The sequence below is a fragment of the Fragaria vesca genome, linkage group LG2 (genome assembly GCF_000184155.1).
Source record: "Fragaria vesca subsp. vesca linkage group LG2, FraVesHawaii_1.0, whole genome shotgun sequence".
NCBI classification, from domain to species: Eukaryota; Viridiplantae; Streptophyta; class Magnoliopsida; order Rosales; family Rosaceae; genus Fragaria; species Fragaria vesca.
This window is the reverse complement of record NC_020492.1, coordinates 16,654,977-16,670,203: the sequence shown is the minus strand read 5'-3', so window position 1 is coordinate 16,670,203 and position 15,227 is coordinate 16,654,977. Positions and strand designations below refer to the sequence as shown.

Here is a 15,227-nt window from a genome sequence, read left to right as displayed (position 1 = left end):
GTCCGCTCCTCATCCGGCCTCTATATATATATATATATATGTTGCTTGAACTTCATATTCAGGTATATGTTGTGCGCGCAGTGCATTTGATTGCCCTCTTGGGTTTATATTGTTGATGTAGTGTATGTTGAGGCTACAGTTTTGGCTACCGACTTCTTGTTATAAATTGTATGTTGCTACCCTTTTAGGAAGGTCCCAGTTTTGATCCAAAATGCGTGAAAATGATAGCCCTGTTGTTTCTTTTATGCTTCAAATGTTGTATATGTGTGTAGCACCCTAGCACCAGAGCAGTAAACATCAGGTTGATTACTTATATGATAATATGAATTGCCCTGTTACACCCCTTGGCCAGTCCTGTGAAGTGAAACCGTGGTTAAGTACCATTGAAATTCCATAGTTGCTCAAGCATTTTGAAAGGAAATGAGATGCTTCGGTTAGCTGTATATTTCCCTTAAACTCCATTGTCAACCCACATACTGCAGTACAGTGCCTGATTCACAACCACCGAGTTTCCCTGGAATAGTTGGAAGCATCATTTATTGAAGCATAATCCATTCCTCTTTAAGCTTAGACCTTGAAAATAAATCACATCAGTATCAAGCTCTTAAAATGATAAAAATCCTTGTAACCAAAAAAAAGAAAATGATAAAAATCCTTGGCCCCTCGCTATATAAACGAAGCGTGTTAGTCCTCAAATTTTGCTAGTTACAGTTGCTAGAGTTCGATAGATGGTAATCATAATATGGTAGGCTTGTTTATCCTTGTACTTCTTTCAAATTTTAAAAAAATGTCATTGTCTCGTTGCAATTCTACCTATGCCATTCATGCATGGTTTGCTTGCCAAGTAACCTCTGCCTACCTCTCATCGTTTGCTTGCCTCATAGCTCTCCCCATTTCTCCCAGTTCGTATCCTGACTTTCACTAATAATACACTTTCTTCCAGATTTTAAAGAGTAACTAGCTCACCCAAAAGAGGGCCACGACAAGATTGAGCTGATCTTAAAGTGCCTATACGGTCTTAAAATCAAATTGCATGCTAAACAAGGCATCCTAAATATGTAACAGAATGAAAAACAATCAAACAAAAGGAGATCAAAAATAACAGTCCTCTCCACTGTACTACCCATCATGCCTTTCCTAGCTCGCTGCAGCCGCCATCTCGTGAGCCTCCTCGTACATTCCGACCAGACAACACCAAGACGAAGCTGACCGAGTGGAAAAAAAAATATGCCGAAGCGCTTATTCTCCCCATACCCACCTCTACCTCAATTTCTCCCATTTTTTCCTCCTAGTTTCTATCCCCCACACTTAACTGAACACTGGGTCATTTTGAACATCCATACAACAAGCGATACGCGTTTCTTTGTAGCAAATTGAGATATTCTTTTCGTTTCTCCGACAGCTTGTATTTTTATCCCAAATATTGGCAGAAACACAAACATTCCCATTCGTTATAAGACAAAGAATCCGAGCCTCCACCTCCTCTCCTTTACTTCATTTCCACGTGAGTTTCCATCACCATGAACAACACAAGTGTACGTGAAGTATTCTTCTGCGTACATTATTGTCACGTATCGATTCTCATCACTTGGTCCAGATAAGGAAGCATTATTAGCATTGCTCCCACTGCAGCACTTGGACAGAGAAAAACGACATACATTTTCAGACCAACTTGCCGTGCTCTCGATCTGAAGGCACCGGTGGCCCAACATGTCTGCGGTGGTATCACACTTTCTACAGTACAGCTTCTTCTGAGAGGTTGTTGTTTGAAGGCGAGGGATCACTCTGAGTGTTGCCTTAAAGTCCATGCAAGTAGGGCTAAGCCTTCCTGGTCAAGTCATTGAGTACGTGGCTCTCCAAGTTTGAGGAGCTAGCTATTGGTGGAGTAGTTTGATTCAGCAGTCGATCGGGTTCGGTACTGAATTACTGATAGACTTGTCGTGGTGCGCCGGTGATGTGAATAAGTGGCCGGCATGTCGGTTTGACCAGAGGTGATTCTGAGATGGAGGAAGCTCGACATGGTGCACGTGAAATGGAGCGGAGGGAGGGTGTGTTTGGCCCCCTTTGTACTCGTCTGTTTGTGCATCTTGAATTCTTGATAGCTATACGTGGGCTCTAGTAGGGTTGTTAAATTGTGAATGTGAATTGCTTGGCAATGTTTGTTTCGTGTTCCAAATCATATGCAATGAATTTGAGATTTGGTTTGGAGTAGTTTGACTAATTTCCTACCCTATCTTTATGGATATTGATAATTTCCTACCAAGTTATATGAAAATTTTGATAGATGGATCATTGAAAATTTTGCAATGGATCCATAGTTAGACAATTGTGCTAATTAATCCAAGAGTTTTCTTTGACGAATATTCTTCATGATCGATATGCTACAAATTAATTTCCATAACCTAGAGAGTTGGCTACAAGAGTTTCACATTGCTAATTTGAAACCCTAGGATATGGTTCTCTTCCCAATCTAGCTAACCTACTGTATAATCTACAACTTCTTCAACCAACTCGAAACTACATATGAAGTTGAATCATCACTCTGTTCGTTAAGAGAACACTACATGCCTTAAGCTAATTGTTGTTGATTAATCGTCCAGCTTTTTTATAAGAATTTTCCTTTGATATATATCACTTATCGATCGGAGATGTCACGCCGACACACACCGATATTGTTCTAAATATAAGGCTCCGATTTAGCAGACCATTGCAGCTGTTGTTGTGTTTATGCTTCTGATGAATGAAACACCTAACGATTATAATACTCTGATGATGTAGGAAGTAGGAACTACATGGACGTTTATATCTTGAGGTGAATAAAGAAAATGATATCATGACCATGATGATAACTGATGGAAATATTAAGGATTATCTGTAGGACTACCAAACTGAGGTAATACGTGTGCCACTCTTTCGGTGTTCCAAATGGCATGGTTTTATAATTATACTTCCCTAATCACTAATCTATTAGTCTCTAATTAGATATTCATCACTTCTAATTTTGACTTTGACATTATTAGGAAAAAGTTTTGGTGAGTCATACAACCGAAAAACCAACTAATTGGACGTACAATTTTCAATTAATATAGAATTAGTGGATCCATTCCGATGTTTATATATGTCATATAGAAGTGTTTCAAAGAGAAGTGAAATTAAAAAAAGTAAAGAAAGCGTACGTAAAAAGTTAGAAAAGTGTTTGATGAATTATTTTAAAGAAAACGAAGTAATTCGACAAAAAAGTCAAAGCTAAAGAGCACAAACTTAATTATTCTTTCATCTCATTCCGAGAGTCAGAAATGTCCTAAAAGAAGAACTATAATCAGTGCATGAATGCAGGTAGGTACCAGTATATATGCTATGATGATTGTATTTTAAGAGCTATAAAATCCTTATAGTGATTATTCTTAAATTGAGGACTAGTTGAGAATTTTTTGGCTTATCCCACTTTTCGATCTTATATCCACATATTGACCGTTTAGTTTATAGATATTTATGAGTAGATCATTCCTGCAAATTTTCAGCCATATTGAAAATCGTTAAGACATTCATAATTGTTATTTACCAATTATGAACTTGAACGGTTCATGTTTGACAGATTTAGTTCGTCTATTAATTTAATCTAGTTTGTTACCTTAACGATCACCGATTTTGCTGAAAATTTGTAGGGTTGATCTATACATATAGACTTACAAATTGAACGGATGAGATGTCAAGATGTGATCGAAAATAAGTCTTTTAAACCATAAACTGAAAAGTCATCAATTAGGCTTCAACTTAAAGGTTATCACTAGAAAAACCTGATAGCTAATCATTCTTTGGATCAAATACTAATTAGACCGAAAGGAACATATATGCAGGTAGGTGTGAGCATGCATGCAGGTTTAAATTTCAAGGACAGGGATGACCCCTCCAAAGGTAAGAGTCGATGAGAGGTACCTATCCAAAGGGTTCGGCAGAGCAATGAGACGACAACCATTACCTAGTCGCTGTATAAAAAAGTATACGCTCTTGTCATATAGCCATCACAGGAGGGATGTAATTGCCCCATAGGGCCAACCAGAGGCCAACATATGTCAACCACCACCACACATAATGTTCTCTCCTCTCTCACCTCACACTTCTCCTTCTCCACTCTCCCTCAATATCTCAGTACATCTATTTAAGACCTTGCTCCTTATAGCTCTCCCAACACATCCATTTTCCTCAGCTTGTTGAAGTTCACCATCTACCCTTCAAAACTCAGAATAATCCAGTTGGTATTGTATTTGATTCTATGGCTACTGCCGGCAACGAAATCCCGACGAGGAGGAGCAGAAGTAGTAGAAGAAGCACTAGTACTTTGAAGGTTGGCTCATTGGGAAGGTGTTTGAAAGAGCAGAGGGGAAGGCTTTACATCATGTGGAGATGCACTGTCATGCTTCTGTGTTGGGATGATTGATTCCTCAGTCTATCGCTTCGATGCGATGAGTTCTGTTGTAGGGGGTGAAGTTTTGAGCTAACTGATACTATAGGAAGATATAGTAGCAGACAAAGCTTGATGAAGCTTAGCTTGCTAGCAAGCTCAAAATCAATGTCTATTTTTGACTCTGTAAATAGGTTTGTAGCATAAGATATGAAAAGCTCTGGCTCTTTTGCTTTATAAAGAATCTCTTAGTCCGACTATATATGTTCGCAGAATAATGTTATGCCAATTCCCATAGTTCTCTAAAACCATGATCAAATCCAAACACTCATGTTTACCCGGTCAGTTCCGATGCAGATACAAAAGTGTTCTCCAAACTCTGCTAATTGGCCTCGTTCATGAAATTAGGCTGAAGCGAACTACGTAGTTTATCTTCCTAAGCGGGGCTGGGAGTGTAACTAAACTTCTTAGAGTAAGAACAGCCATGGTGAATCACAAGGAACAATACAAAGCCTTCACTGGAGATGATCAGTACCCCTAACGAAACCTCTCAGATAACTGGGTTATAAAGAAGCGACAGCATTATAGTCGAAGGGCAATAACTCGGTTACAAAGAATCCATCAACGTTGCACGTCTTTACCTGCTTATCGATCTCACTCATTCGAGGAAAAAAAAAAAAAAACTACAGTTTCAAAGAAAAGCAACTGCAGCATGTTGCTTAGCGGGGATCCCATGCATTTTCATTGCTCATATATATAGAATAATTTCAAAATCTCCAAGCTTAAATTATTGGTTTCCAAACTGTACTGTACAAAAATAAATTCACTGCAGATAGCTCACCATCTCTATAGGGGGACTAGTAATACGCTGTCTAGTGAAATATAAACTTACTAAAAAAAGCATATGGATGAAGATCTTCATAACTTGAGCCGTGAGTTTATTACTCCAAGAGATCTTCGTCAAAGACATCCCACCCATCTTCCATGAGAGCTTGTTTATCCACCTTGATTGTTTCATTTTCTTGTCTGAATTTTGGTGAGAGACCGTCAACTGAAGCAACAGGACTCACCCTCTCTAGGGTCTTTAGTGACTCAGATGACCCAACTGACCCAACTCGTTCTACAAGAAAGCCAGACGCCACGCTTTTCAAGGATGATCCTGAAGAAGCTAAGATGCAACTTGTCTGGCTAGATGAAACCGACTGGCTAAGAGGAACACGCTCATCAAACTTCTCTTTCAGCAACTTGACATCCTGACAGATAACAGAGATTTCTCCTCTGCAAATTTATAACACAACATCAGAAGGTTGGTCTAATGGTTAAAAGAATGCATAGTTTGTCTGCAATATGGCAGAAGATGGTTTAAGAGAATTTTAGAAATACTAGGCAGTACAGAGAAAGAAACTGGGAGGATACTTCTAGAATTCAAGTAGAGGGAAAGGAATGTACAACTATTAACAGACTGAACCGAGAACACTAGAGCAGCTTACTACATCCTATTTCAAGCATAAGGAGTGATTCGATGTTATTTTGCTTATGATAAACCACAGGTATGTAATCTGATCGAAAGTTCAAGATTATACATTAGATAAAACAGGGAGAAAGAAACTTACTGTAGCATATCTACAATGTGACCACGGTCCATCAGAAACTCCCGCAACTGCAGTTAAGGAAAAAATAGAACTATTAATATCCACTATTTCAGATTGCAGTCTAGTCCATGGCTGCTGGACAAAGTTATTACCTTGGAATTTTCCTCCGCTGCCTGTTGCAGTGTCTTCGACTCCTCGACCACTTTCTCCATGATGGCTTCTTGTTCAGCAAGAGCTTTCCGTGCAGATTCTTCCTTCTCTAACTTTTCATCCTCGGCCATTTTTCTCAACTCTGCTACTCCAGCTAGTCGTACTTCAAGTGTTTCACGCATCTGCATTTACATAACAGATAACAAAATAAGAAATTAAATAACATGTCTATTGTCTTTTCCATCAGTAGGATATATTTAAAGGCTGCACATACTTCCTAATCTTTTCAACTGTAAGAAATGTACAGCTCAGCCACAAGAAGTTTAACGACAACAAAACCAAAAGGCGCGCGGGGACAATCTTATATACTGTAAGTGAGCACTATTACTCTTTTCATAGAACCACTATTTGAATTATCTGCTTTAAAAAGAGTAAATAACTATGATATGAAGATAGCACAAATGAGCAACTAATTAGCAAAGTTAACAAACAATGAGCAAACAGAAGTAGAGGAGTCGAAACCTCGTCAAGGATTGCAAGTGACTTATCCCTTTCATCTGACAAACTGAGCAATCGACATTGAAGCTCTCTAACTTCAGTTGCTAGAATTGCCTTCTCCCCATAAACTTCACCAGCATGCTAACAAGAAGAAGAGGGGGAAAAAAAAAAAAACAAGAGATCTATCATCAGTCATGAATCATGATGACACATTCATAAACCAATACAATAAATTCAGAATTTCATAATCAAGCAATAGACAACCATGTCATTTGCATCCTTCGCATGTGCCAACATGTCTTTTAGTTCCTCCACCTTCACCATAATATCCTGACCTCCCCTTGCTGCTTCCTCTCTGACACGATCAACAGCTTTCTCTTCAAGTTCCACTTCTCTCATCATGGTGATAACAGACTCCATGGCTGAAAACAATGTTTTCTGCACCATTATCAAATTTAGAAGCTGTTTCATAGTAGTGAAATGCAAAAAACTTGCTCTTTCTGGTAAACATCATGTTCAAGCTCCCAAATTTAGGCAAAACATTTATGAGCACACCCTTTTTGGTATCAAATGAAATGAAGCACGAAGTTCAAATCCCTATCAAATTGCAGCAATCCAATGAAAAAGAAAAGCCTAATACGTCTAGCAATAAAAACAACTAACAAAACATCATCATCATGTCGAACTAATCTATTTTCTTATGAGATATAACTGCTCTCATTAAATGGGATCAGGTATATTTACAGTCTTTCAAAATATACAGGGTCAATTACTTGATAAACTGCTAACATGATATAAATGATGCAGGGCAGAACATCAACAATGCAGGGTCCATTATTAGATTAGTACCTTGTTATGTTTAGCATCTTCAATGCTCTCTTCAAGAACATCAATATTGCATATGCTATTTGTAGTGGCCTCCTTCATATCATCAGCCAAATCACAGAAAGAATCATCTTCCTTGGAAAGGACGGTTTCTGGTACATGTTCTGGAAAAGGAGGATCCAGCCGAACAATAGAACTTTCACCCTCAAAATGAGAGCCGGCTAGACTATCATGTTGAGAAAAATCGAAATCTTTCCATTCATAAGGCTCATTGATGGAACAGTCATGAACCCCCTCTTGTTCATGTACTGAACTGATCACCATTCCAGATGACGACTGCTGAAGCTCAACATCAACATTACCAATGGTTTCCAGTTCTCTACTTCCAGAGTTCACACATTCTTGTTCCTGGTGCCCACTTGCTTGATCTACATCTGAGGAGTCCAGGACATTCTGCAATGGATTTGTGTCATCTACCAGTGTAGAAACCTCATGAACGGCAGCACTTGTAAATTCTGTATGATCGGTATTTTTGGCATTATCTACATCAGGGGATCTTGCTGCTGGAAGATTCTGAGATGAACTTGTGTCATCTACCACGGTAGAAACCTCATGGAAGGAAGCACTTGTAAATTCTGTATGATCATTATTGTTGGCATCTTCAAAATCGGTGTATCCTACTGCCGGAGAAGGCTCAACCTCTACTTCCTTCTCTACCTGTTGGTGAATCAATTCTCTACTCAAAGGTTTAACTGCAATTTCAATTGACAACTTGTTAGTATCTACGTTTTCTACTCCCTAACAGACAATTTCAGAATTTACACAAATAAAGTGTGTGCAAAATTTACCATTAAAAAGGAAAAGAAGAGCAGCATTCTAGTATTGCAATTAATTGTTGATAATATAATGGCAGTAGATATTCTCAAGAAATGCTATAGAATACCTTCAGTGGGTTCGCCAGTAGGACTTTGAATCTTAGCGGGACTTCCAGGACGGTTGGTCAAGAAAGGAAGAACCTCATTCAGCACATCCTCGACAGCTGCGTCAAGGTCATTGGCATGTTCCAAAGCAACACCTCTCAAAAGACGAAAATCAACCTGTGCAAAGACATAATGCGCAAATCAGAATCAAAACCAAATACAGATCGCAAGAACATCCTACCACCTAAAGATTCCATCAACTTAAAGCCTCAACTATAGTAGATAAAACACCGCGTCAAAGCTAATGATATCTCAGTTAATTAAATCAACGTCAATTCCGTAACATCAAACTAGAAATTTCATAACCATTAGTATCTGCTGGACTCATACAAATAAACGGTGCAAGCAAATCAATGAATTTAACAAAATAAAACTATTATTTCTGCTAATCCGTCATCAGAATACGTAACACCAAAGCCACCATTCCATACATCAAATCCAATGCCCCAATCTCAAAATAGCAAGTTAAAGTTTCACAAGGCAAAACATGACAATTATACCGAAACGATCCGACGATAACATTATAATTAGAGGTTATTAAAGCAATACCTGGGGAAAAATCTCCTTCAAGGAGCTAAAAACAGCATTCACTCCCATATCCAAGCCACTAATCTGCAAAACTCAAAACATAATAAATAGAATCAACAATCGAGATGATCAGGCATCTTTGATTGAATAATTAACGAGAGTATCTTTGAAATTCAGAACCGAATTACAATTCATCACCGTAAGATAAACACGAACAAAATTAATATTAATAAAACAATATCATTATTACAAACCGAAATTAATAGGATTGGAAACAGAGTTCAGACGAGGAACACAATTGAAAGAAATTGAAGCGAAACTTTGGAAACGTTTCTCAGAGATAGAAGGAGATGAGAATTGAGAGGAGGACAGACCTTTCAGGTGTAGAGAGGAAGAGAGAGAGAGGCTCGCTGAGTGTGAAAAATTATAAAGGAGGAGGAGATTTGAGGAAGAAGAAAAGGTTTTCGATTTGCGTTGGCTATTTGTAGGGTTCGATATTCGAGATAACAAACTTGAATAGAGACTCTTTCGGCCCAGTTGACATGACCACATAACCCATGCAGCTAAGTTAAAGGGTATTGTCGCTATTATGCTTCTTACACGAGGGGTTTATTGTCTTTGTCTTTGTGATAAACGAGTCTTTTGTCCGTTGGATGGACGTTAGCCGACGTGGAACAGATAAATTGTGCCGTTAGATGAACGTTGTGTAACTCGGAAATTTCCTCCGTTTTACTTGGAAATTTCAATCCTTTTCCGCATCAAATTCTTTGTCGCTTTTTCTTCGGGATAAATTCGACAAATTTTATTTACACATTCCTTAATACTAAATGCACATTCCTTTTTTTTTTAAGTTTTTTAATTACACCTTTACCCTCATAACTAATTTGAGATAAAAGAAAAAAAAAATTGTCCAATTCTAAACCTTAAACCCAGAAGATGAAGATTTCTTTGATTTTGTTATTCTCATCGTGTGTCCAGCATAATCATAATCTTAGAAGTCTATTTACATGAAGGTAAATGTATAACATTGCAACTGTAAAATTGGATCATATGTAATAACAAACTAAGATGCAGGTCAACTATTTGGGTTGCCTCCAAACCAAACTACTGAATGTCTAAATCACCTAAAAAATAATTTCAATATTAAAACTCAAAACATAGTTGACATGAGGTCGATTGTATTGTCGTTTTGAAGCTTGGGGTTTCTTCTTTTTCATAGCCTGGCAACAAAGCTAGAAGGTTGAAATCTCACCAAGAAATTCAAACTATCATCTTTATAGACTCTTTCGTCGTCCTTTCTTATTTTCAATTATTGAAATATGATTATACATAATGTAGTGTGAGATGACGATGGCGATGAACTGTGTTGGAGACTCGAGAAAGACGATATTGGCTTACAATAAAATAAGGGTAAAGTGGGTAATGTGTGAGAAAAGAAAATTACCAAAAAAATTGGGATGTGTATCAAGTGATTTAGGATGTGTGAATAAAATTTCTCGATAAATTCTCTGTCGCTTGAGTAAAAAGTTACAGATTCATGTCTTTTTTTTATCAAAGATTTAACTCAAGACCATAGAGTACAACGAGAAATTTATAATCACAATTGCTATAATTCAAATTTATACATGTAAGTTCACATACCATCTGCCTGTTTTGTATCTGTTTTTTCTAAGTGCTACTTCGCATTGCTTTTGTTCATATGGTCGGATCAAGATATCCATGATTCATGACATGCTCAAATTCAAGGCTTATATTATCCGTGTTAATTCTTATTCTAGTTGATGAATCCCTAAATAGAAGGCAGCAATAATCCGGATTGTGGTGCAAGTTTATGTTCTTTTTGCCTGTGTCTTGTGTTTGTTTTTTCAGGTGCTGCAATGTATGCCTTTTGTAGTTTTGTTCATCTGGTCGGATTGGAGATAATCATCATTCATGATATAGCAGCTACTTTGAGGCGTCAACTTAAAGAGCACAACATTTCACCATTTCCGAAACTCATTTCCAAGTCTTAATGTGAAGTATATCCTCTAATTCTTTAGCTTTAGAGTGAGAAACTGAGAATAGATCAACAAAATTAAACCCAGAATTACTTTCAAGCACTAAAACCCTAACTTACAGTTTTATGTGTGATGATGATATACAACAAGGGCACAAATGCCACTGGCCTCAACCTCTGTGGCATGAAAATTCAAAGGCCGGAAGCAGCAAGGGTAGCCTTCTATCCCAACTGGAACTACTGTGATCTTGTACCGCCTAGAAGAGGCTCCCGTGGACTCCCTGAAAACCTCATCGAATTTGGATCATCCTCCCCAGACTTCTTCGGGGTAGTTCCTTGCTTATTTGAAGCTCCCTGAACGACAGCAAAGATATAATTAGACAAATAGTGGTTTACAACTTCAGCTGTTCAATGACTTTGCAATGAACATCGGCAAGTGAATGATGCTAACTTACTGCATGCTTTTGAATCAACTTCTGACTTGACTGAGCTCTGGACATGGATGAAGCAGCTGCAGCTGCAGCCACACGTATCCTACACAAATCAAACAATCCAGATTAATCACACGAAATGACCATGAGGGAGATCAAGAGCATTGATCTTATGTACACCAGAAGCTATTGATACCATCATACCTCTTATGTACATCGATATATACATCTGTCTCGTCAACAATTTCCTCCTGTGTTGTAAAAGAGAACCACAAAAATCAATCCAGAGACAATGGGAAAGAGAGAAAAATATACTACTGAACCATGTAAAGCTTAATAGAGTCAAGTTAGAAGACTGGACTGGGTGATGTGAGCATTAAGTGAGAACATTTTGTGGGAGTGCTATAGGGTACAAAACTGACTACTCAGGAACAAAACTGACTACTCAGGACTTAATGGATAATTCGATATCCAAATATAAAACTTAGAAGCAGAGCTTACTTGCAGAAGTTCTTCAAAAACATCCTCCAGGGTTATGATTCCAATCACCTCTCCATCTTCAATATCTTCCGATAAATGTGAAATACCATTTGTAATACCATCGTTTTCTTGAACAGTTGGCATATTTGTCAGAGAACTTGGACGTTTATCAACATCAATGGCAACACACCCATTGGTTAGTCTGGCCTCCTCACGTTTCTCTCTATCAGCAGCAAGCAGAGGAGTCTTGGTTTTTCCTTTGATCTTCACTACAGCAGCCAGGTGACTGCTTCCTTTTTGAAACTCATTAAGTATATCATACAAAGGCATATCGGCTGGAACCCTGTGATATATATGCATATGATTTTAATGTTTTCCTAAAGAGAACAGATATAAAAGAGAATATGGAGAAATGACAAACCTAGGCATTCTGCGAATGGAAACTGCACTAACTGGAGTCTCTGTTTCTGCTCGTACTGTAAGGAGACTTTTCACCTATTTTCAGCACAACAAAATACCAAATGAATCATCACTAAAAAACAGCTATTACCGATAACAAGGATCACACTTCCCACTCACACACAAAAATGGGTCATAAGTGTGTAACCCACCAATAAGAGGCCAATTATGTTTTTGGGATTTCCAGAATAGACAGGGACTCTACTATGACCACGTGCAAGAATTTTCCCAATTGCTTCCCTGTGGTAGAAAAAAAAAATAATGTTAATGTGTTTGCCCTCGTTAAAAAGAAGACAAGTGTGTTTAGACGAACTCTATATATGTCTTTTCCCTATATAGCAGAAGAGAAAGACCCATCTAAATTGCTACCAAGTGATCATAACAAGTCCTTTTCTTGCTTAACTGTCTACTGTACTCGCCCAATTAAACAGCAGACATAGCAAGATTTAAGGATCAAGATATGTCCTTATTAGTGGAAAGAAGAAAACTAGATCACTTTCAGCATAAATTGAAACCAAGAAAAGGCCAACAAAAGACATACCAGTCTAACTTTGAATTAACATCCAGGGAAAATGTTGATTCAATAGGTGTCATAGCCTCCTCGGCAGTCTGTAGAATGAAAAATGATTTTTCACAGATTAGAGAAATCTTATGTCAATGCTTAAACTGCCATGAAGATAACTGAGACATGTAAGTGAAACAAAGTACTTAGGAAAACTAGCAATAAAATAATTTCAGAGCAATATCAGCAACAAACAAAGTTAACCAAGAATGCACTTGACCATGAAAGAAACAAAAGGTTGATAGTATAAACTAAGGACCACTGGCATGAACAACCCAATATAAATTATTTAATAGTGGAAGATGCAATTAAGAAATTATCACCAGTCAAGTGTAGAACACTGGTTTGTAAGCATTAAGCACCTTTTCAGTTAAATCTAGAGCTCCACTGATGATCGTTGTCTCGTCGTGTGTTAGTTCACCTCCCTTTCCAGCCTATAATGGACAGAAATAGCATGCCAAGGAACAACAGGAAACCATGAGAACCAGATAACTGTTCTGACATTTTCAGCAGCCACACACTAATCAAAAAGTCACATTCACCCCGAAGAAACTAGTTGTAAATTATTTACAGAAACATTTTCTTCATGAAAAGAATTTAGAAATGATAAACAAAAAATGTGGGCAATTCCAAGTGGTGGCATGCATCCAAAGTTTCAATCTAAATTGCTTACCTCAAGGCCATGAATAGAGACGAGGGCTTTCAACTGTGCTCGCCTGAACAAATCATCTCCATGTCCGAGTGCAAGATCCAGAACCTGAACACAAAGAAGATGGTATTTCAATCTGAAACCTAGAGCCTAGACAATTACACTATTACTCAGTTTTTAGTTTAGAAAACATAGCGTTGAGTTCAATAACAGAAATCATCACCAAATACAGAATGAGGAAAAGATTGTTGCCTTGTAAGAACTCATCTGAGTGTTGGTCTAAATGCAATACTTGGATATCCGATAACCAAAATCAATTAATTCAGCAGAAAATGAGGTAAAATTAAGTCCACAATGCTATAGACATTACCTTCCCAATTGGGTATGCGATTGGATAGCAGATGATCATCAGAATTCGAACAAGCCAAACAAAATTTGAACCAACAGATAGCCCATATCTTGAGCATACAGCTTGTGGAATAATCTAACAGACAATATCAATATCCAAGTTAGTCGCAATCCCAATAAAAACCAAATGCCACACTAATTGCATCTCTATGATCTTACGAATAATCAAGTAGGCAACATACCTCCCCGAAAATCAGAACAAAGGTTACAGAGAGCAAAACCGCAACCACAGGGTGAAAGATTTCATCAAGGTACAAAGGAAGAGCCTGAAAAAAAAAAATTGTAAATCCAATGTAGTTCATAACTTATACATAGATGACAATTGGTTGGGGCAAACTATAAACCTCCATGGCAGCAGCATTGCAGAGAAGCAGAGTGACCAAAAGCTGGTGCTGCTTTTTCACCACAGGTAAAATTGCAGCTGCGAAAAGATAGATAACGATTCAATATCAATGATCAAGTTCAAATTAAGCTCAATTGAAACCAAACTAGCATCAAATTCAAAACGTACCGGCTTGCTTTTTCTGATCAGAGGTACCGCTCCGCTGCAGAATCTCAAGGTCAACGAGATTTAGTGACATCAATCCTAGCGTGAGTCCGGACATAATTCCGGCGAACAAAACCAGCAGGCAAGAGATTCCGGCGTAGAGGTACCACTCACCGGTCCCGAACGGAACGTCATCCGAGTCGAGGACTATGTCACGGGCGCTATTCCACGTTATCATGGCGTTCGAGATTGAGCGGTAAGTTTAGGCGTACGGCGGCGCCACCATCCACGGTGACTGAGAGAGCTGAGAGTGAGAATCGGGTAGAAAAAAACGGAGAGAGTGCGGGGTTTTTGACCTTTCCTTGTGTAACGTGACGAGTTTAGAGAAGAGGAGACTTGCTGACGTAACTAACGGTTCGGACGACACGGGCCTAGGAAGAAAGGACGTTGTCATTTTGCCAGTCGTATTGTAAACGACAACCGGAATCTTACCTTCTTACCATCTGTACTTTGGTGGTCCAACTGTGAAACTCGCACACCCGAGTTTGCAAAGTGCCATCATGGATTGAACTAACATGTCTTAGACTTATGGTTGTTTTTTAAGGCAACAATCAAACATAACACAAGCTACATAATTTCTCACCTAGTTATCCAAACGAAACACATAAAACATATAAATAGAGACACAACTAAACCAAATTACTATAAAACAATCATGAAGATCAAAACTTGCTAATCTATGTGCCGCAAATTTAACCTCCGTCCGGATATGTCTAAACC

The 15,227-nt window shown here is 38.2% G+C and overlaps 2 protein-coding genes across 2 annotated transcripts; both read right to left on the bottom strand.

The window, feature by feature from the left end:
* Window positions 1–5,091: 5,091 nt before the first annotated feature.
* LOC101296055 lies at window positions 5,092–9,399 on the bottom strand. Its single transcript, XM_004290626.1, has 9 exons — window positions 9,350–9,399; window positions 8,997–9,059; window positions 8,411–8,564; window positions 7,492–8,219; window positions 6,907–7,080; window positions 6,667–6,783; window positions 6,147–6,326; window positions 6,016–6,062; window positions 5,092–5,680 (listed from the first exon to the last, which is right to left on the bottom strand). The coding sequence occupies exons 2-9, from the start codon at window positions 9,042–9,044 to the stop codon at window positions 5,344–5,346; spliced, it is 1,785 nt and encodes a 594-aa protein (XP_004290674.1). The 5' UTR covers window positions 9,045–9,059; window positions 9,350–9,399; the 3' UTR covers window positions 5,092–5,343.
* A 1,534-nt stretch (window positions 9,400–10,933) lies between these two features.
* LOC101295771 (DUF21 domain-containing protein At4g14240-like) lies at window positions 10,934–14,759 on the bottom strand. The gene is made up of 13 exons (XM_004290625.1): window positions 14,472–14,759; window positions 14,305–14,381; window positions 14,143–14,226; window positions 13,923–14,036; window positions 13,577–13,660; window positions 13,266–13,337; window positions 12,883–12,950; window positions 12,494–12,581; window positions 12,304–12,377; window positions 11,904–12,225; window positions 11,607–11,653; window positions 11,427–11,505; window positions 10,934–11,325 (listed from the first exon to the last, which is right to left on the bottom strand). Exons 1-13 carry the CDS (start codon window positions 14,683–14,685, stop codon window positions 11,209–11,211), a joined length of 1,440 nt encoding a protein of 479 aa, XP_004290673.1. The 5' UTR covers window positions 14,686–14,759; the 3' UTR covers window positions 10,934–11,208.
* Between the last annotated feature and the right edge of the window lie 468 nt (window positions 14,760–15,227).